General features: G+C 36.2%; 2 protein-coding genes across 3 annotated transcripts; both read right to left on the bottom strand.

Moving 5' to 3' along the window:
• Positions 1 to 232: 232 nt before the first annotated feature.
• Positions 233 to 11,017, bottom strand: REELD1 (reeler domain containing 1). The gene is made up of 6 exons (XM_063309651.1): positions 9,735 to 11,017; positions 7,602 to 7,824; positions 6,486 to 6,658; positions 5,434 to 5,710; positions 4,306 to 4,357; positions 233 to 937 (listed from the first exon to the last, which is right to left on the bottom strand). Exons 1-6 carry the CDS (start codon positions 9,970 to 9,972, stop codon positions 302 to 304), a joined length of 1,599 nt encoding a protein of 532 aa, XP_063165721.1. The 5' UTR covers positions 9,973 to 11,017; the 3' UTR covers positions 233 to 301.
• Positions 11,018 to 17,455: 6,438 nt separating this feature from the next.
• LSM6 (LSM6 homolog, U6 small nuclear RNA and mRNA degradation associated) lies at positions 17,456 to 25,555 on the bottom strand. 2 transcript variants are annotated; one of them, XM_063310268.1, is made up of 4 exons: positions 25,476 to 25,555; positions 23,716 to 23,829; positions 19,159 to 19,272; positions 17,456 to 17,678 (listed from the first exon to the last, which is right to left on the bottom strand). In XM_063310268.1, the coding sequence occupies exons 2-4, from the start codon at positions 23,807 to 23,809 to the stop codon at positions 17,644 to 17,646; spliced, it is 243 nt and encodes an 80-aa protein (XP_063166338.1). In that variant the 5' UTR covers positions 23,810 to 23,829; positions 25,476 to 25,555; the 3' UTR covers positions 17,456 to 17,643. The 2 variants fall into 2 exon arrangements, with proteins under 2 accessions (XP_063166338.1, XP_063166337.1); XM_063310267.1 differs by lacking the exon at positions 25,476 to 25,555 and adding an exon at positions 25,001 to 25,331.
• Positions 25,556 to 26,584: the final 1,029 nt, after the last annotated feature.

Consider the following 26,584-nt stretch of genomic DNA (forward strand, 5'->3'; position numbering starts at 1 on the left):
ATGAGAAAGTATGCAGTATTAGTTGCGATACTTTGAACAACAATATCTAATCATATTTTTGTGACATCTGAAACTAAGAACATCTCCATTTTATAACATCTATCAAATAGTTAAGAGTCAGCTGTAATATAACCAAAGCATGCATATTTTGATTATATTCATTTAAATGAATATATACAGTTGGTCGGATTTCTCTTATCCATATTTACCATAAGCTCACAGATGAAACACAGTTCACCTATAAAGGAACAATGACAGTGACACCACAATGAGCTGGTAGATACCACAGTGAACTGGCTCTTTAGATAACAGCTTTTTTTACACTACTTGAAGGGCTGATCCAGTTATACTCTGCCTGTACCAAGACAAAGCTGTTTTCTCGTATCTTCCTGAAGTGCATCATCTCTCCACTATCTTGGAGTGCAATGACATTGTTGTCTGGCTCACTAAAAGATACTTCAGTCCGCTTATGACAATACTGGGAATGGATGCAGCGGAAGCCAACAGCTAGCACCATGCCAAGGACAGCAGAGCATCCAAGGAGAACACCAAGTTGAGCTGCTACAAGTTGTGACTCTTTGTGTGACTTTTCTTTTCCTACTCCAGAAACAGCAGCTTGGGGTTTTCTCCTTGTTACCTTTAGGATTGTGTTCCCAGGAACCCCCTTCTGATTGTATGTCTGCTGCCCAGATGTTGAAAGTTCAGCCTGGGGCAGAAAATTTACTGGAACTTTCTGTGTTATTAGTTGTTTATTTGCTATCTGTCTTGAAACTGCTGATAAACTTTGGTAGACATCTGTATCCTCTCCTCTGTCCAAATACTCTGGCATTCTTTCCAGGTCTGAAAGCACTTGAGAGTCCCAAAACTGGACCAATGGTGAAGTTGTAATGGGAGATGCAGACTTGGTTACATCTGGAGTAGGTGTCACAAAAGTCTCCTTGAAAGCAAAAAACATTAAATGCCTATTGGATAAAATTGCTTACTTTAATTGAGATCTAACAGTGGCCTTAATTGAGCTTCATAGGTTAAAGCTGTTAATAGAAAGAAAAGATCTCATTATGATCTCCAGAAGATAATTATTAGCATATTAGCATTGTTCAAGTAGGCTGAAGACTCTGATGAGACCAGAGACTGAATATTCATTAGAGCCTCTAGTCATCTCACTATATCCTGTAAAATATAGTTTTATACAGAGTAGCATCCTATTCTATTTCAGCAAAATGCTGAGATTTTATGTCCTCTCTGTCATTCTGCAAGTCCCTTGGCTGCCCTGCTTCCCTCTTCCGAACGAGGCCTTCCCTGAATATGGAAGTATCCCTGAGGCCTTCCATAAGTATGGAAAGCAAAGGAAACTGCATTTAACAACAAGGATGTGTTGGCGTGGATAGTAATGTAATTATTCTGTGGATTCTGAAGGTGAGCTCTGATATGTTTGGGTCTCATATCAGAACACGCAGAAAGGCTGGCACCATGAGAAAACGCATCAGTGTATGAAACCAAGTACACAATTGTAAATGCCCACAGAACAAGAAAGGCCTGCCCTTTCATCGTGTCCTCTGCCTGACAGGAAAAAAAATACATTAGACAGGAATACCTTTACTATCTTTATAAAAAAAATAGACAGCCTAAATGAAGTTATTAGTAACATTTTTGAAATCCAGATATAACTGAAGCTTCAGCTTTGAAAAGCTTTAGACTGCTAGAAGGGAGGATTTAATCGTTGATGGAGGTCTGTCTTGGTGAGTCCACAAAGTAAGACTTGTCCAGAACAGAACAGGCTTTGACTTAGTTGGGAATGGTTGGGAACTGAACTCTCCGATGCATGTGGTGGGGCTACCTCAGAAACCTCCAGAGCAGTGTTTCTCAACCGCAGCAACTTTACGATATGTGGGCTTCGACTTCCAGAATTCTGGCTGGGGATTTCTGGATGTTGAAGCCACATTTCTTAAAAGTTGCTGAGGGTGAGAAGCATTGCTCTAGAGACTTTTCTCCAAGCAAAGTTTAATATGCAGGGGATGGGTTGCAGCTACTCGGGCTCTGTGCCCCATTTAGAAAATGTTCACCCAGCCGGCAGAGCCATTGTAATGAAATCACATGTTTCCAGCACCTTTGTACGTCAACAAAGAGTGTGCAATATTTTCTGTGCTGAGGGCCATTCTTGGCTTTTGAGTAGCAAGCTGGGGAATGGGGTGCACACCAAAAATAGTGGTTGGGGGGTTCAGACAAAAATTAAATGGTGTTTCAATTCAGTGATATTTAAAATGAATTAAAATTAAAAGTAATCTTATCATTGTTCTTGAATGTCTAATTAATATTTTCTTTTTATGCTTATATTAGAAGGTACAATTGTGTAATAACATCTGGAGATTATTAAGGCCACACTTTGGGGGACTGTATGCAATTCTGGGCCCTCAACTTTTACATTTCTGATTTAGACAACCTCAGCCAATTCGATATCTGCAGCATGCCATCTTCCATCTCCTGAAGTCCATATATAAATCATGGCCCAATGGAATAGGCTACCACATGTAGACTACAAAAATCTAGGGAAACTGGAAGACATGCAAATAAGGGACACAAAAATAATCAGGGGATGGGAAACTAAGTCTTATGAATAGAGACTGAGGCAACAAATAGGTTTCGTTTTGAAAAAAAATTACCAAGGAATGGATAAGATAATATTTTTCAAGTACCTGAAGGGGTGCCATTCAAAAGGTGGCCAAAAGCTTTCCACAACATTCCAGAATGCAGGATGTGAAATAGTGATCTTAGACTACAGGAAGTCAGACCGATGGCTGAATGCTTTCAAGATACAGTTGAATTAGTTATTGAGGGATATGGTGGGTTCCCCATCATCAGCTCTATTCAGGCAGAGATTGGACAGCCATCTTTTGGAGATGTTTTAAATTTGATTCCTGTACTGAGCAGGTTGAACCGATGCAAATGCAGATAATTTATCAACCTTTAATATTAACTAATAAAAGCCACATTAATGCCTTTATACAGCCATTTACTAGTCAATCTTCCTTGCAAGGCCTGACATCAAGAATATTTCAGGTCTGTTTTAGATACCTTCTCCAAATTCTGCAAATAATTTCTTATGAGATCACATAAAGATTATGATCAATCACCATATTCTTTTTTCTTTCTAATACTCTTTGCATAGTCTCGCTTTTGAAGATGTTTTTGTGGGAGGGGGAGGGGGAACAGAGAGAAAGAATCAGGCAAACATTAAGGTTAACTAGGCTGCAACATATTTTACACATCAGTTTTAGATTACCTGGGTTTATGAAGAGATTATCTGAGTAATATTTTCTGGGTTTGACACACACTGTCCAGTATATGTGACACCTAGGCTAAAAACAATGCCTAGTTGATTAGTTGTTTTAGTTGATTTTCTGTACAAGTTTTCAAGGTCCCTTAAAAGAGGTTTTTTTGGGGGGGGGGTGGTCAAAGATAAACAAACATTCCACATAGTGCAAATGTCTGACCACTCCATTGTTCACATGTTTCAGAAAAGGACCTATTGAGCATATAAACTGCTGGGAGTTATTATCTAAACCATCAGTCACTCTGGAGTCCAGTGATATAAAGACACAATCAATCGGTCAATCAATCAATCAGTCTTTGGAACATAGAGACCAGTTTTCTCCAGCACAGGGAGAAAGTAAAAGGGTGGATCCAAGATTCTTATACGTTCATTTGTTTTTTATACACTGGAAATACCATGTTCTGTCCTACTTCATACCTACTATAAAATTAAATACTAATTTGATCAGGATATAAATTATTGTGTTCAGTGGGCTCAGTATTAAAATAGATGCTTTTTTCTCATCAGAGTCAGTAATGATTAAGAAGCAGTAGTAAAACAGCAGGTAAGTCATTTGAATACATGTTGATAAGAGATTATAAAGTAATTGTAGATGTTTTAGTTTATCTCTGTAGTTTTAACTCTCTGATGGATTATTGTATTTGTCCTTATTAAATTTTAAATCACTGCAAATCTCTGGAAACTCTACAGCAGAAGTGGGTGGCATGTGAGTTACAGGCAAAACCACTGAACTGAACTGAACCGAACCACTGAACTCTGGCAGCAAACAATCAGACTTTAGTTATGCAGTTTTGGGATTTTTACTTAACAGAAGTAGGAATAATAGCACATTTAGAACAGAATTCTAAAAATGCACTTTACTAGATTGGACTTCTAGCATGAAAAGAGTTTATGATGCTATTATAGAGGTGCAACCATAGATCTTTCCTAAAAGACATCATGTTCTAGCTTACCCTCCTACCGCAAAGGCTTACCTGCATGGTTTCCTTACATGTCAGACAAAACAGAGATATGGGAATACGTGAAGTAGTTTCTGTCCTAAAAGGTTGAAGAGGAAGTTCCAATTAATTACTTGTAATATTAGTACATTCAGTTTGAATTCTGTAAGCACATTGCTGGCTGTCACTATATATTTTTTTATATTATTCATTTTACAAATAGAAAATGGGTAGGAAGAAAGCTCCCACAGCTCAGCTATGCCTTCTGTGTTGCATTTTTGCTCTCACTCTGCTGAAATGCTGCTCCTGTGAAATGATGAATCTCTATCATTTTAAGAACAGATGTACGTAGTTCTCAAGTAATCGGGATATCTGATAGGTGCCAACTTCCAGTTCTCAGTCACAGTTTTAACATCTTGTGAACCAGTGAGTGAGTGAGACCTTCACACCTCAGTCACACATCTTTATAAATATAATTTACAGTATTCCCAACATTTAGAAAGAAACTTTTTCTAAGGACTCATCTAAGGACATTGCTCCTAGATTAGTAGTTGTTTATACTGATTCAGCAATGAGTTCAAACCTTTACAGTATATTATGTTAACGGCATAGTGAACACTCTTGTTTGTGTTATTAAAGAGAAGGGTGTGGCCTTCTAGATGATACTTATCTTCAATTTCCAGGAACCTCAGCATTTACACTGCTACTAAGAGTTATGAGGTCTAAGTTCCTAACTTCTGTACTAGAATAAGTCTGAGACATTCTGTTCTGGATATGAACTGGAGCAGGTTGGGAAATTTAAACTCCTTTCCCACTATGGCAAGTTAAAAAACTTACATTGGTGGCAGCCATTTGGTATTTATGAAGTACTGGCAGTACACTTGGCCAGTGCCACAAGAGTTTAGAAGCTTATGACTACAGGAAATGTATCATTACCATTAACCATGTGATTCAATGAGACTTGCTTCTAGTAAATGTCTGTAAGATTGTGGTTTGCAGGCTAAGAAGAATATTACCTACGTAAAATGGAACACACACTTGCAAAAGAGGGAGGAACACAACCTCTTAGGACTTACCATCTTTGGCAAGTCTTATGACCCAATAAGAAGAACTATATATACACAACATTTAATGCTCTCACAATACCCATTGTATGCACTGGAGAAATAATCTTGCACTCTGAAATTCAGATCCTGAAGCTGAAGGGATGATTCCAGAGTGAAATCACCACCTTTGTTTGTTTCATTACTGAGCATTATGTCATATGAAGTGACCATGTCTACAGAGGACTCAGGAAGAAAGTTTCCATTGATGCCAGACTCAGAGACTTGTTTTCCCTGGTAAGTTGAGTCCAAAGCCAGTGTTGCTTCACTTTGAATCAGGCTGGTGGTAGGTGTAAATGTTGCAAATGGAGTTACTATGGTATCAGGAATAGAACTCCCTGGTGGGGTGGGAAACCAAAACAAAACATTTAAAAACAATTGCTTAGAACACAAATAAGCATTATTCAAAATACAGAACATGCTTACTTTACATAAATCTTTTCTATATTAAACAATTGTCATTTATATTATACAGTGTGAAGAGCTGATTTATAAAATGAGATGAAGATATATCTAATCCATAATTCAATTTCTGACATGTCAGTCAGATGCATCATGAAAAGTTTACATGGATATAACTGTGATTATTATTAAGTGTTATATCTTCTTTTGCTCAAGACAGGTCTGCTCTCCCGCTTTGCCTAAAAATTGTCCCTGCCTCTCAAAAGGCAAAAGTTGTTCTAAACTTAAAAAGATGCAAAGAAAAGGAGGACAAAGAGTATTTGGCTCTTTTCTTTCCCTACTTCTGTTGAAAGATCAACTGAGGGCTCAAAAATTTTATCCACATGAAGATATCACTGTAGGTCCACAACAGACAAAAACAGCAAAAGCTATCTTAGAGTAATTGTCTTGCCCAGTTAAAATCTATTCACTTTACACTAGACTGTAAATTGAATCTTAAGGCAATAATTGGAAATTAGTTAACCTGGACATTGTGGTCATGAAAATAAGAATCCACTTCTACCTCAATAAATTTAGAATCCAATATGGAAAGCTGGTAGCAAATGCGCCTATTGTATAGTTAAGAGAACTAAGAAATAAAATAACTAAGAACTAAAATGGACACTTATAGACTTTCTTACAAGAAATAGTATGTGTCAGAAGACAACTTACTTTTTCCTACAATAAATGTTCCTTTTAGATCAATAAGCTCCCAAAGTAATGCTGATTTAATTGTACTGGAGACAACTTTATTTTCAGTAATTGTTCTATTCTGTATTTGTTGAGAAACAGTCGATGATTCAATCTTTGCCCAATAAACAAAGTACGACTGAACAACTGATAAACTGTAAAGTATTGGAAGAAAGGCTTTATTTGTTCTCTGCCATTATTGAATCACGTAGTAAATCAAACAGAATACTTCAAAATCTGCAAGCAGCATAACTGGAAAAGGCATTAACATATTAGGCTATACCATAGAACAGTTTAATTTGGAAATGACAACAAAACTCATCAAACATATGGAGGAGAGCTGATGCTGTCTTAATTTAAAACATTTTTAAAATTAATATTTTACAAACAAATAGTTCCATTTATAAAACTTTGGTTAAATCTGCAATCCATAGTCAAGAAGGCTTGCAAAAGCTTAATTTTCAGTTAATTTTTAATTGAGGCAAAGTACATAAAGATAAACTCATCTGAGCTGCATTAAGTACAACTAACTGATTTGAACATCCACCATTTCAACAGCACAGCTAATGCTGCAAACATCTGTAACTTAATGCCTTCCAAATGTGTTGAACTTTGTTATAGGACATGCTGCTTGGGAATTATAGAAGTTCAACATATCTGGGGAACAAGTAATTAGGAAAGGTGGTGTCAGTCATCAGTCATCAGTGATGCAGAAACACTTAAATTTCTGTAGATACTTCCTTCAACTAGTATATTTAATCATGCAAGAAAATAGGTAAAATGATTTGTTTTAGTGATGCATGCCCTGGTAAGAATGTTAAAACTTTCAGGCTTATGGTATATATTCATACATCCTACATTCTGCTACTTAGAAACTCATTCCAGACATGAATAAGTTCTCTTCTAGATCATCTTTTTCAAGTAAATAAACAACCAGAATGTAAAATAACGTTTTAAACATTTCAGTTTCTTTATCCAAAACCTATGTTCTTCTTAATGAATCCTGCACACCAAAACAGTTATCTGGATCTCATCAATTGCATTATTAGAATACTTCCTCAGGAGGAGATGACTAATATTTAGCAAGAAAATACGTACAAGAATCTGATGTCTCCCATAGGCTGATCTGGTGCTTTCCACACAAAAGACAGGTTTCTCTTAAGTGATTTGTCTGAATGGGTAACAGTATCACCATCTTCAAAACAAGTCAGCAGTTTGGACCCAGGAGGAATGTATACAAAAGTGCCAGCAATTTGGTCATTCAGGACCCTGCGAGCTTGAAGCATGAAGCCCATAAAATCACGTGAACTCCTGATTGTGACTGGAGAGAAAAAGGACGTGATCAAAAAACATTTAAATTGCTGTAGATTTTTTTTTTATTCCTAGCATTTTCCCACAGATGCACGGTCCACATTTCAGATCAACCGAATGTTGATCCATTGGTTGCGACAGAAACTGAACTAAGAAAAAGAGAAAAAAAAACAACCTAACCAAATTTTTAAAAAACAGAAAATTTAGAAATACGAATACTAAACTACACACACACACACACATATACAGTTTGTCTATGTATGTATGTGTGTATGTGTGTGTATGTGTGTGTATGTATGTATGTATGTATGTGTGTATATAATATAAGATATAAGATATAGCATACAGCATATAGCATGTTGTTGTTTATTCGTTCAGTCACTTCCAACTCTTTGTGACTTCATGGACCAGCCCACACCAGAGCTTCCTGTCGGTCATCAAGCATATAGCATATAGCACATAAAAATCACTGGTTTACAAAAAATACCTTATAGTACTATATTAGTGCCAAATAAAAAAGGTTTTTAAAAAATTACCTGAAAATACTATGCTATTGTGTAAAGTATCATGAAATCTATACCAAATAAGAGCATATTGCTTCATTCTGTGAGCAGTTGAAAGTACTGTCTTTTCCAAAATGAACAAATTGCACATTTCCAAGAGGCAATGCTTAATATCTGGATTGTGTTCCAGTTTTTCAGTATAATACTTTTAGCAACTCCCCATGCCAGGACAACCATCATTCCTAAAAAAGAGTTGCCTTGTTTTGGTCTTCATAGTTACATGCTCTATAAGCTCTGCATGTGCGAAATCTCTTCTCATGACTGCCTCTTGTGAAAAGGAAAGTCTAGAAGTTATGGTAGTGCCATAGGTAAGGGTCCAGGAGGCACAATCCCACTTTTTGTTCCCCACATTCACTGGGCACATGGAAGGGAATTGAGTAACCAGGCCTTTTCCTCTGCTAAGCAAAATCAGGAAAGCTGAAAAAACCACTGGCTCTGAAGCCTAAAGTTATGGCTTCTGGCACATAATCTAAATCACAGTTTCTCTTCTGAACATTATAATCACTTATAAACAAAGAATGCATATGCACTGGCAGCTTCCAAACTTTATTTATCCAAAAGGTTTAGCTATTCAATAAAACTAACAGCATGATGTATATATTATAATGCAGACTAGTATAATGATTAAGATGTTGGACTAGGAGTGGGGAGACCCAGGTTCAAGCCTATCCTTAACCACAGAAATTTAGGGTGAATTTAAAAGTCATTTTCTCTCAGCCCATTCTTCCACACAGGGTTGCTTTTGTGGGACTATAATGAAGGGAAATTCATATTACCTGTCTTGAGGTCCTGGTGAAAAGATAGCATATAATATTTTTATTGATACTGATTTATGGAATTTTGTATTTGGGTGATTTGGGCAATAAACTTAATTAGTTAATACAGGCAAGAGACAATACCTGAAATGGAAGTTCTCTGCTTTCTTATTCTACGCCCTCCTAGCTCTCTAAGCAGAAACCATATTTGTTGCTCTGATAGCGAGCTTCACTTTGCTGAGATACTATAAATTCCACAGCAGAAGGTGAAGTCCTTTGATAAGAAAAGTAGGAAATAGTGAGTGGCAGTGACTTATAAGTTCTTGGTAAAAATATTGAGGCTTTATTTTGAAAAGTGCCCCATGCATGGTACTCCCACTACTAAATTCACAAAAATGGCACCCTTAGAAGTCCTGTTCACAAGAACATAATTCTGTCTGAAAGTGCAAAAAGATTGGGATGCAAAAATGGGCTGTGGTCATGTGTGGCCCAAAGACACTGTTGGCATGTTGCAAACACCTGGTTGACAGCCTTACATTAAACTGCTGTTGACAGCCCTCTAATTATTCTTGAGAATCCTGTAATCAGGTGCTATTTCTTACCTGGTACCTTGTCACCTGGAGAAAAGGATGTGTTGGTGTGGATAGTAATGTAATTATTCTGTGGATTCTGAAGGTGAGCTCTGATATGTTTGGGTCTCATATCAGAACATGCAGAAAGGCTGGCACCATGAGAAAACGCATCAGTGTATGAAACCAAGTACACAATTGTAAATGCCCACAGAACAAGAAAGGCCTGCCCTTTCACCATGTCCTCTGCCTGACAGGAAAAAAAATACATTAGACAGGAATACCTTTACTATCTTTATAAAAAAAATAGACAGCCTAAATGAAGTTATTAGTAACATTTTTGAAATCCAGATATAACTGAAGCTTCAGCTTTGAAAAGCTTTAGACTGCTAGAAGGAAGGATTTAATCGTTGATGGAGGTCTGTCTTGGTGAGTCCACAAAGTAAGACTTGTCCAGAACAGAACAGGCTTTGACTTAGTTGGGAATGGTTGGGAACTGAACTCTCCGATGCATGTGGTGGGGCTACCTCAGAAACCTCCAGAGCAGTGTTTCTCAACCGCAGCAACTTTACGATATGTGGGCTTCGACTTCCAGAATTCTGGCTGGGGATTTCTGGATGTTGAAGCCACATTTCTTAAAGTTGCTGAGGGTGAGAAGCACTGCTCTAGAGACTTTTCTCCAAGCAAAGTTTAATATGCAGGGGATGGGTTACAGCTACTCGGGCTCTGTGCCCTTTTTAGAAAATATTCACCCAGCTGGCAGATCCACTGTAATGAAATCACATGTTTCCAGCATTCAAACTTATTTACCTGTCACCTTCTTTTGACCTTGCAGCTGTTTATTAGAAAAATAAAAAAAAATATTAACTTTATATCCCTATACAAATACTGCATCCTTTGTACATCAGCAAAGAGTGTGCAATATTTTCTGTGCTGAGGGCCATTCTTGGCTTTTGTGTAGCAGGCTAGGGAATGGGGTGCAAACCAGAAATAGTGGTTGGAGGAATCAGTACAAAAATTAAATGCTGTTTCAATTCAGTGATATTTAAAATGAATTAAAATTAAAAATAATCATAACATTGTTCCTGAGTATATAATTAATATTTTCTTCTTGTGCTCATAAGAAGGTACAATTGATTAATAACTTCTGGAGATTATTGAGGCCACACTTTGAGGGACTGTATGCAATTCTGGGGCAATTTGTGCATTTGATTTAGACAACCTCAGCGAATTTGATATCTGCAGCACACCATCTTCTAGCTTCTGAAATCCATACATAAACCATGGCCTTATGGAGTAGGCTACCAGATATAGACTACCAAAATCTAGACCACTTCTAGATGGCAACAGAATATGTGTCTTTTATTATTGAATTATAAAAATAAAAATATTATATTATTATAAATTTAAAATCTCAACTGATTTTATAATATAGTGAAATGTAATAAATAAAAATATTAAGTTGCTTCTACTGTATATAGAGATTTTCCTTCTATTTGCACTGAACTGTTTCTTCTCAGATTTGTTTCAGATTTAGGTGGACTAGAGTGATTTAGTTTACTCTTATTCCTTTGAATAGATTTCTGCAAACATTTCCATATTAAAGGAAGTTCTAAAGCCATAGAAGGGACCCCCCATTTTAAAAACACAGTGCCATGTTTAATATTTTTGAACAATGTAGCTACCCACAAATGCTTCATTTTAACACCTACTAGAGCCATTCTCACACAACATCAACTATACTACAATTATAAATTATCCTATTTGAAGTTACTAGATTATATCCATTATGCCCATTGGCAATCTCCTGATGCTGAATACCAATGTTGCATTATATGTTGCTGTTACTTACCTGGGGACCCATGTTCCTTCAGACACTGAGCAGCTTTGTCCTTCAGCCTGACAGGCAAACATCCTTTAAAGAAAAAAAAGGCTTTGCTTTCTCCACTAATGGGAAGAGCAACAGCTGTTACTGTTATTACTTAACAGCTACAGGAAGCCAGTAAGTGCTCAAATCCAGTTTTAATCATGTTAGTTTTTCTTCACACTCTACTCGTTCACAAAAAAAAAAGGATCACAAAGAAACAGTTTCTACAATATTACATAATGTTATGTGTAGGTAAATGTGAGTGTTCACTTCATGTGAATTTAAGGTCATAATAGATTATAAGAAATTCGTTTAGAATTTATTTAAGAAAACTCTAGGTAGGGGGCTTCATTTTCTAACCTTTCCCCTTTTGCGTACATCTATGACAGAACTGAATCGTTTTTGCACCTGGGAAACATATCCTGCCTGATTCCTCTTCCAAGTCTGTACAATAAAATTCAAATTAAGAACTAGCAATATTGGGGGGGGGGGAGTTTCTGGCCATCCAATCCTGAAAGTTTCCTATTCCCCATTCCCCTTTTAGATGATGTCACTGATTCTAGCCAATAAGATAGATCAAAGCCATAAAATCTATTCTTAACATGAATAAAGACTGCAAGTATTAACTGAAGTTTTGGAACAGGTGTTTGAAGCACTGGAGCATAAGGAAATTCATTTATCCATGTTCCTTGACTACAGCCCCTCTAATGTAAAACCAACACTGAGAACAGAGCCTGGGAATAAACTGGCTTAGTTGCTTATACCTTATTTATATTTTATTTATTTAAACAATTTCTATTGTTAAAGTTGGTAAAGGAATATTTATTTATTTATCTATCATATTTCTTCACCGTCCCTCTTGTATAGCAATGACTCTGAGATATAGTATCTCTAAGTGTATAAAGAAATTGACAAGATTGTACAGTTAGTGCTCAGGATATTGATTAGAAATTAACTATAAAAACCATTAAATTACATTTAAGTACATTAAAGTATTTTAACAATATAAAAATTTAAATCTCTGAACTAAGTTCCAAAATCTCCACAATTTGTTAAGAATACAAAAGGAAAAAAAAAACTAAACACTTTATAAATGTTAGTTTCTAATATCCCTCTTGTCGTACCCTGTTGCACAATATTTATAGACATTTAAAATTTTTTGTGTCTCTGATCTCAATTCTTTAGTCAGCCCTTAAAAACCATACCCTAGATACTTGTATTTGTCTTGCTGTGTAATATATAGTATGTATGGAAGCCATTCTTGCTGAAATTTGGTTAGATTTCAATTGTGACTATATGCTGTTAATTTTGCCATTATTGTATACTCTTCAAGTTTAAGTTCCCAGTCTCGTATCCTTGATAACGTATCTCTTTTCAGACTTCTGGAGAAGAAATGGTGAACTGAGGAAGGCTCTGCGAAAAATGGAACAGACGATCGTGGTGCAATGAAGAGTTGGGGAGTAGTTGGCTCTTCGATAATTCCTCTCTGGACAAAGAGAGGACTTGAGATCATCCAGATAGTTGCTGCCCCCAAGGAGACTGCAAGACAGTGGTCTTCGGTGGGTTTAGAGCTCTGGGAACCAAGGGAATAGCCATCTTGCTCAAACTGTGGTCGGCGTCTTCAAAAGGACACTGGGTTCGTATAGTTCCTTGTCTAATCACTTTTGGAAATTGCTTGTTAACTGATTTTCAGCTTTTAGAAACCTTTGGATCAACAGGTTTTACAGCACAGGCTGAGTTTCCTTTAATTCTTAACTAAATAAGTTTTAAATACAAGTTTAAGGATTTTTTTTTTAATTCTGGAATAATCAGCAAAAGAGTGATTAAATCTTTGATTTTAGAAAGTTACAAATGAACTAAGGGTACAGATACATTTGAAATAAGATTTTGGAATTAATTATAAGAATCCTTCCGGTGTGAAAATGCTTTTGTTTTGAATTCTTTAAAAAAAATAAGACTTTAAAAATTGGACACTAGAGGGAACTAGAAGGAACTAAAGATTACAATTAAAGGAGAAGAACACTCCGATTCAACTTACTAATACAGAATGAAGCAAAGTATTTTAACATTGGACATATTGAAGGATATTTTTGAACAATGGACCCAGAAGTTAATTTTAAGAGTGTCTGTCTCCACAGATAAACTGTGTTTAAAAGATGCTATGGAAGAGGAACAAGTCTACCTGACATGATTCAGACCAATTTGAAAGTGGATTTAAAAATGACGGGCTACAAAAATGACATGGAAAAAGATGTTACACTGAACATGCAAAAGAAACTGGCTGATGTCTTAATAATTAAAAAGGGATATACAAATAACAAACCAAGACAGTAACCTGGATAATTTTCCTATATCGGATTTACAAGAGGCTTGCTAAAGCTTTTAAGTATATACCCATACCCTACACCCATATACACTTTGTGCACAATTATTAGGCAAGTGAGTATTTTGACCGTATCATCATTTTTATGCATATTTTCCACCTCCAAGCTGTATAAACCTTAATGCTTATTGGATATAAGCATATCAGGTGATGTGTATTTGTGTAATGAGGGAGGGTGCGGCCTAAGGAGATCAACACCCTATATCAAGGCGTGCATAATTATTAGCCAGCTTCTTTTCCTCAGGCAAAATGGGCCAAAAAAGAGATTTAACTGACTCTGAAAAGTCAAAAATTGTAAAAAGTCTTTCAGAGGGATGCAGCACTCTTGAAATTTCTAAGATATTGGGGCGTGACCACAGAACCATCAAACGTTTTGTTGCAAATAGTCAACAGGGTCACAAGAAACGTGTTGAGAAAAAAAGACACAAATTAACTGCCAAAGATTTGAGAAGAATCAAATGTGAAGCTACCAGGAACCCATTATCCTCCAGTGCTGTCATATTCCAGAACTGCAACCTACCTGGAGTGCCCAGAAATACAAGGTGTTCAGTGCTTAGCGACATGGCCAAGGTAAGGAAGGCTGAAACTCGACCACCACTGAACAAGACACATAAGTTGAAACAGCAAGACTGGACCAAGAAATATCTGAAGACAGATTTTTCAAAGGTTTTATGAACTGATGAGAGTGATTCTTGACGGACCAGATAGATGGGCCCGTGTCTGGATCAGTAACGGGCACAGAGCTCCACTTTGACTCAGACGCCAGCAAGGTGGAGGTGGGGTACTGGTATGGGCTGGTATTATTAAAGATGAGCTAGCTGGACCTTTTCAGGTTGAAGATGGACTCAAAATCAACTCCCAAACCTACTGCCAGTTTTTAGAAGACACTTCCTTCAAGCAGTGGTACAGGAAAAAGTCTGCATCTTTCAAGAAGACCATGATCTTTATGCAGGACAATGCTTCATCGCATGCATCAAAGTACTCCACTGCGTGGCTAGCCAGTAAAGGCCTCAAAGATGAAAGAATAATGACATGGCCCCCTTCCTCACCTGACCTAAACCCTATTGAGAACTTGTGGGCCCTTCTCAAACGGGAGATTTACGGTGAAGGAAAACAGTACACCTCTCTGAACAGTGTCTGGGAGGCTGTGGTTGCTGCTGCACAAAAAGTTGATCGTCAACAGATCAAGAAACTGACAGACTCCATGACTGGAAGGCTTATGACTGTTATTGCAAAGAAGGGTGGCTATATTGGTCACTGATTTTTTGTTTGAAATGTCAGAAATGTTTATTTGTAAATTTTGAGTTGTTTATTATTCTCACTTTAACAGATGAAAATAAACAAGATGGGAGAATTTTCATTTTTCATTGTTGCATAATAATTCTGCACACAATAGTTGCCCAATAATTGTGCACATAGATATTCTCCTAAGAAAGCCAAAACCTCACTTTTAGTTTTTTAAATATTCAAGTTTGAGGTTTATTAACATTTTGGATTGACCGAGAGCACTGTAGTTGTTCAATAATGAAATTCATCCTCAAAAATACAACTTGCCTAATAATTGTGCACACAGTGTAATGCTATCCCTTTTTTTAGATTCTTGCTTTTTCATTTTTAGTTTTTAATTCATGTATCTTTTATATCTTCTAGCTTCTCATATTTTTTTTAGATTTACATTTTCACTCTTGATTTATACTATTTATGCTTTTTTAATGACTGTACCCCACCTTCCTTATGCTGGTCTATGACCATAATCAAGATCTGATTTGATTTGATGTTACAGCTGTTTTATTTCTTCTGAAGAAACACCCTTTTGGTCAGGAATCAGGCAGATGTAGTCTCATGTACTCACAACATAAAGACAATGCTGGTGCAGCATACCTGAACTTATATTCATCAAAGGTGATGTTGTGCTCTATTTATATTACAGTGCAGATGAGAACATGAATGACTACCTCATTTCTTCAGCTATGTATGTACTGTACATAATATAGATTTAAGGCTCCTGAATAAAACTCTTCATAGTTCTGATAAAACTGCATCCAAATGGGTTGTACCTAAAGCAGTAATTTGTAGAACTGAGTAAAATACTTTAAATAAATAATAATTACAAATGCTTGGAACAAAACAGATTAGCTACATCCAAGAAAAGAAAAATATGCAGTAAACTTGAAATATCATTTTCTTAATTTAAAAGACATTAAAAGACCAAAGTAAGCATCTTTAGGTACAGACTTTTCCTCACCCTTGTCAAGAAATAATTACATTAAAAAAACACTGTATGTTGAGTATAGACCAATGAAATAATAATGTGATTAACAATAATTTCTTCTTGCTGCTTTCTGTTATATCTTTTGGCAGTTCAGGACATAGAGCAGTGTTTTCATCCAATTCTTATTGTTAATCCATGCAAAGCTCAAAGTTTTGAGCTGTTTTGTTTTAGAGTACATCTTTTAAGTTGTTCAACAAATAAATGAGCAATATTGTGTTTTTGCAACAAAATTTAAACTGTTTATGTATTTCTTCTTTAGTTTAGCTTTCCTACGAGTACAATCCTAATTAAGTTCAGTATAACTAACTTTCAGTAGGTATAGGACTGTGGCCTACAGTACCTTTTTTGTTCTCAAAAAACTGAGCAGAGTTGTACCTGGTTAATATTTGAATAAGAGCCAGTTTGGTGTAGTGGTTAAAGCACCATGCTAGAAACCAGGAGATTGTGAGTTCTAGTCCCACCTTAGGCAAGCTGGGTGGCTGACCTTGGGCCAGTCACTCTCTCTCAGCCCTAGGAACCAGACAATGGCAAACCACTAATAAATTTTGCCAAGAAAACTTAACTTGTTCAAAGTTTAAAATAACAAATGTTTGAAGGAAGGGAAGGGGTTCATGGTATAACCAATGGTTAGCAACAATGAAAAGAAGAAAAAAATCTCAATTTTATTTTGTCTTGAAACATGACAGCTATAAATTTACTCTGTTTTAAGAAAATAACAAAAATGGAATTATAAAGTCTTCATCAAACTGCTGGATTTTATATTAAATGTCATAAGCTGTGTCCTGCAATGTGAAAAAAGCCATTAAGATTTAGGAAGCCTCCTAGCCTGCTAATGAGAAAGACAAACTTGTGCTTAACAATATAAAGAGTTGCCAGGATTCTGAATACTGACATAAATTGGAGTAACTCCTCACAATTTGTGGTGCTTATTTCTTGCTGTCACGCTAAGTCAGTTTTTCTTTCCACCTCATTTTTACTATTGAGCTGTAATTTCCACCCCCTTCCCTATTTTAATACATTTGTTAGTTAAGTCAGCAGTTCAATAAAAAAAATTTTTTTTTTTTAAAAATGGATTTCTTACCATACCTATCCAGTCACTGAAAACTTAGAAGACCAACTTTCCCACTTTGGCAGTAAAAAAAGATTTAAGTGTGGTTATTCTCCAGTTTGGAGCTATTACCATCTGAGTACCAGATGTTGTTTTAAATTAACTTTAAAGATTAAACAAATCATATTGTTTTCCATTTTTATTTCATTCCAAATTATAATACAAACAATATTGAAATAGGAAAATGTTCCATTTTGTTTTAACATTTAAAAAAACTACCCTTCCATACAGGTCATATAACTTTACAACAGAAGGAATAAACTAAACAATATTAACAAAAGTTAATAAGAAATACTCCATCTTCAGATATGCTCACATTCTCCTCTTCTGTGTACTTATATACAAAACTGTTCAAAGGGGACAAAAAAAATTATAATACATTAGAGAAATTCACAGTATGATAGATGAACAATAATTACAGTTCACAAACTATTTAGTTCTACTGACCAGGATTGCAACAAACAACAAACAAAATATTTTTTTATGAGAGGGAGGGAGGGAGGGAGAGAGAGAGACCTAATTATGAAGCCTTCCTAAGAGATGTTTGGCTGGTCCTAATCTTGCCTTCTTTCCGAAAACTACTGAAGATGTGCCAGGGCATTTAAGGGATAATAGCTGCTCTAGGCTTAATCTGCATCTAAGATGCCTGTTATTTTTTTCTTTTTTTAAAGAATGGACTTTTTTTAATGTTTGCAATTACTGCCATTAAGCATTGCCAATTTTATTGTTTTATTTAAGACTTTAAAAAAGGGAGTTCTCTTGTAAACCTCTCCGGGCTCCTTTGGAAAGAAGAGTGATCATAACATAACATAACATAACATAACATAACATAACATAACATAACATAACATAACAAACACATAACAAACACATAACATAACATAACAAACACATAACATAACATAACAACATAACAGGCAGGATTGAAAAGTCCCTTTGTCCTTATGGCAAAACTATTTTGCATTTTGTACTACTGAAGGAATCCATAATCTGCAGTCCCAGGATTGCATGTGGTTTGGCCCATGGAAGCCTCTGGTGCAGGCACTAAAAGGGTGGGGAAGGAGCAACATGGCATACAGGAGTTCAAGGGGAGAGCAAATTTGTCTTTATATTTACTATAACCCTTATTCTTAACAGAATGACCTAACATGCTCACCAAGCCTTTCTGTTACAAAGTAATTACAAATGTTTCTGTATTTCAAATATTTATATACATATATTAAAATGTTTCCACCGACTCCTTCCTTCAGCTTTTCCTATCACACTATCCTTAGACTAAATGAATTTGAACTCAAAAAAATCCCACTTTTCCTACCAATTTTCATTTCTCCAAATCTGAAAAAAATGATGAAAATTTCGTGAATCCTCTTGAACATTGAAACAAATCAACCCCCAAAAACTAGACAATACAGAAATTACAAAGGGAAACAAATAAAATTTTAAAAAGCAAACAGGAAAAAGGTTAAGGGTAAATATACATTTTTTTTAAAAAAGAACACTCTTGCATATAATACATTATTCATTCATAAGAATATTTTGGTATATCTAAAGACTGCAAGATGAGAAAAGTTGGGTCTTATAATTTCATTTGATATCTTTAGTCATACATTTCTAGATACATGCTTAAATTTATTTTTATACCATATATACATATTTATCATTCATACATACATACATACATACATACATACATACAAGAATGATATTTTTTTCATGTCAGAAGCACCTACCAAGGCATTATATATTATATATATGATAAAACCAATAGACTAATATATATTGGATACTTAAATATTAAAGCTAATATTTTCTAATAAACATATTTACCATTATTTCCTCTGATGAAGGCATCTCCATATTTATTTTTCAATTGTCCATTCACATACTCTTCTGTTTGTTCCAGGGCAATATTCATATAGCCATCCAAGCAGGCCAGTACACCTAGAATTAGAGTCATTCACATATTATAACTTAATCTTCCAATCCTAGTACTGTTTTAAAATTTAAACACAAGGATTTAAACACAAGGCAATGTACAGCTAATGAGAGTGAAAATTAGTTATGGCACAACAGCCACCCCCCTTTATCCATCCAATACAATGGTTAAATTACTATCTGCATACATATATATCTATCAAACTATTCATTTTCAAGGTAATACACATTATAGAGATGAAAAAAAGTAATAGTCTGCCAAAGAAAATAAAGACATAATGTAAGGAAGGGAACCCAGCTACAACTAATTTACATTAACACCATTATACCTGTCCACTTCTTTTCATCTTTACAAACTATCATCGTTTCCACTACAACCACGCACCAGTTCATATACTGTCTTTCATTCTTTAAACTTTCCACTCTTTCTTTTTGAGAATCTCAACTACTCCAATTAACCATGACTTTCTTGGTTTTCCCCTTTGTCTCAACCTAGTCAATCTTCTTTTATTTATCTGTTTTGCAATTCTATCCTCATATATTTTCTTTATATGACCAAACCACCTCAAAATATTTCTTGTGTGCTATTCAATTTGTATTCTATCCACATTCAGCACTTATTCATTCTTGACCCTATCTATTTTTATTTTACAACACCCACTTTTTAAATAATCCATTCCCACTGCATTCAATTTACTTTTATCTTTCTCCTGACATACACAACTGTTGATTCCTTATCATCAAGCGGACATAGCCATTTTTGCTTTCTGACATTCATCTCATCACATAAATCCCAATACCTTTCTACTAGCATTTGAATATCAATATTTTCCATTTAAAAAATAACCTCACTTTTTTCTATTATCCAGTGTTTTTCCCCCTAAACACCAAAACCACAAATCGTAAGTGCATTTTGTTCCATTTCATGCAAAAAGTCCATAGGAGGTTTCCAGTCAACCATAAATATTGTTTTTTCTGTAATCAAAGAAGTTAATTTGGCCATCTTTGCAAGTTCCATCATCTTCACCAGCCATTCCTCCATTGTGGGTAGTATCAAATCATTCCATTTTTGACATATAATAGTCTTGCTGAGTGACATAATCGTTTACAACCTTGTCACTTAGTGATGGAATTGCCGGTTCCAATTACATCGTTAAGTGAGGACTACCTGTATAATCATCGGTAGAACCTTTCATTATGCTGGGAGTAATATAGCTTAACATTCTGCAACAAACAGTTATGAATTGAATGGGCCCAGGCATGCTACTTTTAACTGAATAATATATATGCAAGGTCAAGCCTTTCGTTCCAAAGGTAACTAAAATGATGTAATTTTATTCTTGGTATATGTCCTAACAAAAGTTACCCTATGACATGAAGAGTTAACTACAGAGCCTATTTTTATGTCTAAGGGGCCTGTAGAATAAGCAGAAGCTATCTAGAAGAATAGCTGCCTGAAGAATTGATGCTTTCAAACTGTGGTACTGGAGAAGAATCTTCAGAGTCCCTTGGACTGCAAGGAGGTCAAATCAGTCAATCCTACAGGAAATCAACCCTGACTGTTCATTGGAAGGACAGATACTGAAGCTGAAGCTCAAATACTTTGGCCACCTAATGCGAAGAGAGGACTCACTGGAAAAGACCCTGAAGCTGGGAAAGACTGAAGGCAAAAGGAGAAGGGGACAGTAGAGGTTGAGATGGTTAGATAGCATCACCGATGCAAGGAACATGAATTTGAGTAAACTCCGGGAGACAGTGGAGGACAGGATGGCCTGGTGTGCTATGGTCCATGGGGTCACGAAGGGTCGGACACCACTTAACGATTGAACAACAACAATCTTGCTTTATCTTGGATTCAGAAGAAGGATAAGAATAAAAGAAGTGCTGACAATCTTCTTCTGGATCTGTACTGCTGAACTGTTAAGGAACATTAAATATCTGCAGTATTATATACTGTCAAGCATTCTTTAAGGAATGTTTACAAAGAAGATATTCTCCATGATAAAAGCTTCTTAAAAATTCTGTCCACTTCGTCAATGATATAGGACTTTATCAAAAGCAACCTATTCAGGCAATGTTCAAAGAACAGCTCCTCTTAAGTCATAGATCAAATTTATAAAAAAAATGACACACAGACTATTTACATGATATCTTGTAGCAGTAGAAAATGGAACTCAACCTAACAAAAGAGAAAAGTGAAATGATAAATTAGAATACCTCGCACCTGTTTAAGAATGGATGTAGCATCTACGGGGTATAGTACCAATAAATATTATATAATATTTTGTTAGCAAATATTTATGGCATTTAATTTTTCAGATAAAGTATCTCTCTTTCTCATTAATATAACACATGAGATTTCAGTTCCGATGAGATACCGTTCTATCTATTTACCATGAAATGGTATGTATGTGTTCCATTTGTATGTATAAATGTTTTTATCTATCTTGCATAATAATAAGTGTAGGCATTATTACAGTGTTTTAAAAAGTCATGCCCTACCAACAAATTTGTTTTCTTATACCAGGATTCCAAATGCTAAGTCCTATTAATTTCAAATAATATTACAAGTAAACTGACTGAAAATGTACATATTCAATTTTAAAGTCAGAAAGAGAAGATGCAATATTACAATTTTCACATAGCTATTACAGCACAATATACATTTTACCAAACCTGTGTGTCCCCAAATATCATACTCCCAGCAATATTGCCTTAAGATGCATCATAGGACCGAAGAACTGCTTACTTCTCTATCTAGCTTCCTGGGCCATAAGAACAGCTACAAGCCTGCCATTAGCCGATTATCAGAAACCAGGCTACCTCTGTAATGCACGTAGATCCTCGGCATTCCTTCCGTTAGGCCCTTTTCCTCCCAATATCTTTATTAAAGAGAACTCTCTGAATGTTGCATTTTTGCTCTTATATTCACCGGATCTGTTTTTTGTTGGTTGGTTTATTCTTAAGTTTAGTATTTTGGATGCAGACCAATTTTTAAATTGTGCTAAATCATAGTGAGGGCTGTCTGAGTTTGACTTAGTGACCCATTGTGGTTTGCAAGAATGGATCTGTTGAACCCAGCCTATTCTAGTTTATTCAAATAACCATGGTTAAATCAAATACAGTTTACCATCATGTAAGTTATTCTATTCAGAAATCCATTTATCAGGCTAAACTAATCAGAATAATAAACTGACAGTCATGGATTCATTTAGGTTTATTTGTGCCATTGTCCTGTTTCTCTTTATTCTCCCTTTCAGATTCAAATTATTCAGCTAACACGAAGTATCACACAAGCGACATTCTGTTCCTAGCAACACAACAGTGGTAGTCCTTGTATTCTGATCATCTATGGACAACAAAGAGAGACAATCACAGCATAACAGTAATAAACACATGGAGTTTGGAATCTACAAATAACCTCTTTGGACCTTTACTTTCACGGAGTTGCAAGACAAGGAACCAAATTTGAAAAACAGATAAGAGAAAGATGATTGGAATAAAAAGAAAATCAGACAAATTGAAATTAGTACAGCACCTTCCTGAATATTTGAAACTCTTCCTGGTTTTGTTATCAAATCTCACTGTTTAGTTTAGGATGCCTTCTCAGGAACACCAATGTTTTTGAATTAATTAACGTTTTTCACTTACTAGAAATGTGTTAACTTCTGGAAAGAATGTTAATGGATTCCAGACTATACACTTATTGGTTTTTAATCAGGACAAGATGGAGAGACTGAGCAACTCACTCAGATTTACAACTCCATCTTTTAATATCTTTTTTCATACTTAATGTACCATACTTAGTACATTACAGGACTGAATAGTAAAAAGATTGTGAATAAATTCCAAGGAAAAATACAGCATTATGATCAATGCTTGCATTTCAGTATCACCTATGTCATTATTATCGCTACTACTATGATTATATTCTGTCTTTATTTTGCACAGCTCAAGGTGGTGTACATAACGCTCCCACCTATTTTCCCAAAAGCAATAGCCTAGAAATAGTTCATAACTAGAAGTATTCATGCCTTGGAACGAAGACACAGTAAACATTGTAAATTTTATTCTGAGTAAGCAAGCATAGGACAACAACAGAAACTATAGCAAGAAGATATACTAGAAAGTATAAGGAGATACTAAAGAAGGACAATTAAAATGATTAGTAATCTAGAACAGTTCCCTCTGAAGAAACATTACATTACTTTTTTAGTGCTAGAATGAAGATAGATAAGGAACAACATAATACAGACATATAAAATCATGCATTGTGTACAAAGTGCACATAGAGAATTTTTGCTCCTTCAATCACAATGTCAAAACTCCTAGAATTCAATTATTAAGAATTTCTCAAGAACAGCCTGTTTAAGGATGACTTGGATCTTGTCATTCTTGAAACATTACATAAACCTATCACAGTTGGAAGATGAGTCAGAAAGAACATACCTCGATAATCAACTCCAGAATTTAATTTTACAACAACTGGTCTTCCTATGATTTGCTTCAAGAAATCACTTGGAGTTTGTTTCCGTAGGCTCATTTTGGTAACTCTCAGGTGCTCTATGGAAAAGTAAAAATGGGAAGTCTAATTAAATGCGTACCCCAAATATTTGACAAAAACATAGGTAACTTTCAAAACCCCAAAATTTTTGATGGCTTGCAGTACCAGTCAGCACATGAAAGCACTATATTCAACTATATGGTCTGATATTCTTCAAAGCAATACTCTACATATTGTCTGAATCTCTAATACAGCTGAAAATATTCAAAATTGTAAGGCATGGCTTTTGTTTTTTTATATGCAATTTTCATACAAAAACATTTGATAGTCAAGAAAAACATATTACCTAAACACAATAAAAAAAAACCCTCCAGACTTTAATTTTCCTTGAATAAATTTAAAGTCTATGTGCAATTACAGACCTATATATTTGAGAGTAACTGAAATCAGTGGGCTTACATCTGACTAAGTGTATGGGAATGCACTGCCCATCTTTATTTCTATATTCCGTGTTTAACCAGAGGGCCAGTAAGAAATAAGATTTATTCTAAGCAGGTAAAGCAGAAGTCTGCAACCTTCTTATATTCAAGACCCATACTTTTTTAGCCTTTAAGTGCCACAAGAGGCATAGCAGTGATATCACCTGAAATAGTTAACAAATTACTATGTTTCTTGTGACTCTTAAAGGACACTTTTAACACAGCAGTAAGTCTGACAGAGCTTTTAAAGTGTCTTTTTTCTTCTTTAACAAAACTTGCAGAACCATGCAGCCAAAACTCCACATTTTGCCATCAAATTATGATGGTGAAATTTCATAAGCTTCCATAAGGCTTCAAAAATAAGTGATGGGGTCAAAGGCTACCATCCATGAGGTACAAAATTAAAGAACTGTACTCAAAACTTATTTTGCTGTATGTAAATAGAAGATGAGATAGTCCTATATTCTAATATTCCACTTTATCATTTTTCTCCATGTTCTTAGCCTTAGATTTTCTCCTCGTTTTCTACTTTTGACTCTAGATCATGCTAAAGACAGCAGTATTATGTCCGTTTCAATTAACCCTTTTTCTGCGTTTTGCAGCTTCTTCTAACGTCAATTATTAGTCTCTAAGAGTTTCGTAATTGGCGGGGGCGGGGGGTGAGGCAGGCAAGTGTTAAGATGCAAACATCTCTGAAGACTAACGGAAAAATAGCAACAAAAACCTGTTTGCCGAACAGCCTAAGCCCTACCTATAAAAACTTTAGCACCGAAAGTCGGGCACACGACAGACTCGTTTTAGACCCGCTAATAAATGTGAAAGCCGCTACTTCTGCTGCCGGATCTGCGGAAATTCTACCAACTGGTGTTCAAAACGATCCTGTTCTGTGGGCCGTGAAGCAGCGCCGTCCCCAAGGCAGCTCAGATGCCCACCGCGGAAATAGCGCTGAAGCCTGGACTGTCCCTTCCCAACGCTTAGCCGGCGTGCCCGAGAACGGCGGCGTCGCTGAGCTCATACAGCGACGGGGAAAGGAAAAGAAACAAGAGGAGAGGAAAGTTGCAGCTCAACGCCGATGATCAGGGGCTGCTGCCGCCGCCGCCGCCGCCGCCGCCGCCGCCGCCATTCAGGAATTTCCGCGAAAGGCGCAGCAGCAGCGCACCCACTCCCTCAACCGCTCCCTCTTTCTACCAGAGCCCTCGACTCAAGCCTCACCCGCCCTCACTCACCGCGCCTCTTCCCGTTCCTTCACCAGCTCTGGCAGTTCCCCGAACGAAGGATGATGGGTTGCTCAACTGACCAATCAGTGCTTCCCAGCTACATACTGCAGCTACGGTGGCCAGGCTCTGCCAAAATTCTTTCCCACCTTTGTTTCTTAAGAGCGTGGTAGGTTTTCTGGTTTTGGGCACCGTAAGGTTTAGGGCCCGGCTAAGATATGGTTTCTGCGCAATTTATGGTGGTTTGCTTCCCAATAAGCATATACGTGTGGGACCTGTCCGGATTACTCCGTTAGCAAAGGGCCAACCTAGCCAGAGGATAGGAAAAGGCAATAAGCTAATTCGCAGCCTTTTTAAAATTCAGTATATGAATTAGGTATGAACATCAGGAAGTTAAAGAAAGTAAGGAGCTGGGGTTGTGTACTTGTAGTAAGTTTAGGAGTACAGATATACTCAGGAAAAGTTACTTTTGATAAAGTTATTTGCTGATTTAACTAACTAGGGTTGCTAACTTGCAGCATTAGTTAAATACTTTTGATAAAGTTATTTGCTGATTTAACTAACTAAGTTTGCTAACTTTGCAGGCCCAGGAACAAATTGATTGACTGATTGATTGATTGATTGACTGATTGATTGATTGATTGAATTATGTGCCGTCAAGTCATTGTGCACTCTTAGCAGCCACATAGATTTTCTCCATGACAATCAGTCCCTAACCTGGTCTTTCAGGTCTTGCTGCTGGTCATCCTCTTCTTCTCTTCCACCATTCCCAGCCTTCTCTAGGGCTCTGGGTCTTTGCATAATGTGTCTGAAGTAGGATAATTTGAGCCTGGTCATTTGTGCCTTGAGTGAGAACTCTGGATTGATATGTTCAGTCATGGCATTCTCCAGAGTCTTCTCCAACACCAAAATTCGAAATTATCAATATTCTTTGTATCCTCCTTATTCAGAGACCACCAGGAACTTGACTAGAAAGTGTGCAGCTTTACCAGTACAGAATAAACTTTAAGCATTTGCAAAATCAAATCTGGAAATGGGAAGAGTTCTTGCCCTCACCTCCTTCCTCCAGCTGTTAAACTTCTTGCTATTCAGTAGGTACATAATAAAACAGACATTTATCA

Source organism: Candoia aspera, chromosome 8 (assembly GCF_035149785.1).
Source record: "Candoia aspera isolate rCanAsp1 chromosome 8, rCanAsp1.hap2, whole genome shotgun sequence".
In the NCBI taxonomy this organism is placed as follows: Eukaryota; Metazoa; Chordata; class Lepidosauria; order Squamata; family Boidae; genus Candoia; species Candoia aspera.

Coding starts and splice junctions, on each gene's coding strand:
- REELD1 (XM_063309651.1), bottom strand. CDS start 9,972: ATGTATTTTTTTTCCTGTCAGGCAGAGGACATGGTGAAAGGGCAGGCC. Junction 7,825..9,734: donor TCCAGGTGACAAGGTACCAG/GTAAGAAATAGC, acceptor TTTTCTCTCCAG/TCACAATCAGGAGTTCACGT. Junction 6,659..7,601: donor ATGGGAGACATCAGATTCTT/GTACGTATTTTC, acceptor AATACTTTACAG/TTTATCAGTTGTTCAGTCGT.
- LSM6 (XM_063310268.1), bottom strand. CDS start 23,809: ATGAGCCTACGGAAACAAACTCCAAGTGATTTCTTGAAGCAAATCATA. Junction 19,273..23,715: donor TTCTGGAGTTGATTATCGAG/GTATGTTCTTTC, acceptor CTCTAATTCTAG/GTGTACTGGCCTGCTTGGAT. Junction 17,679..19,158: donor CTTCATCAGAGGAAATAATG/GTAAATATGTTT, acceptor CCCTTTGAACAG/TTTTGTATATAAGTACACAG.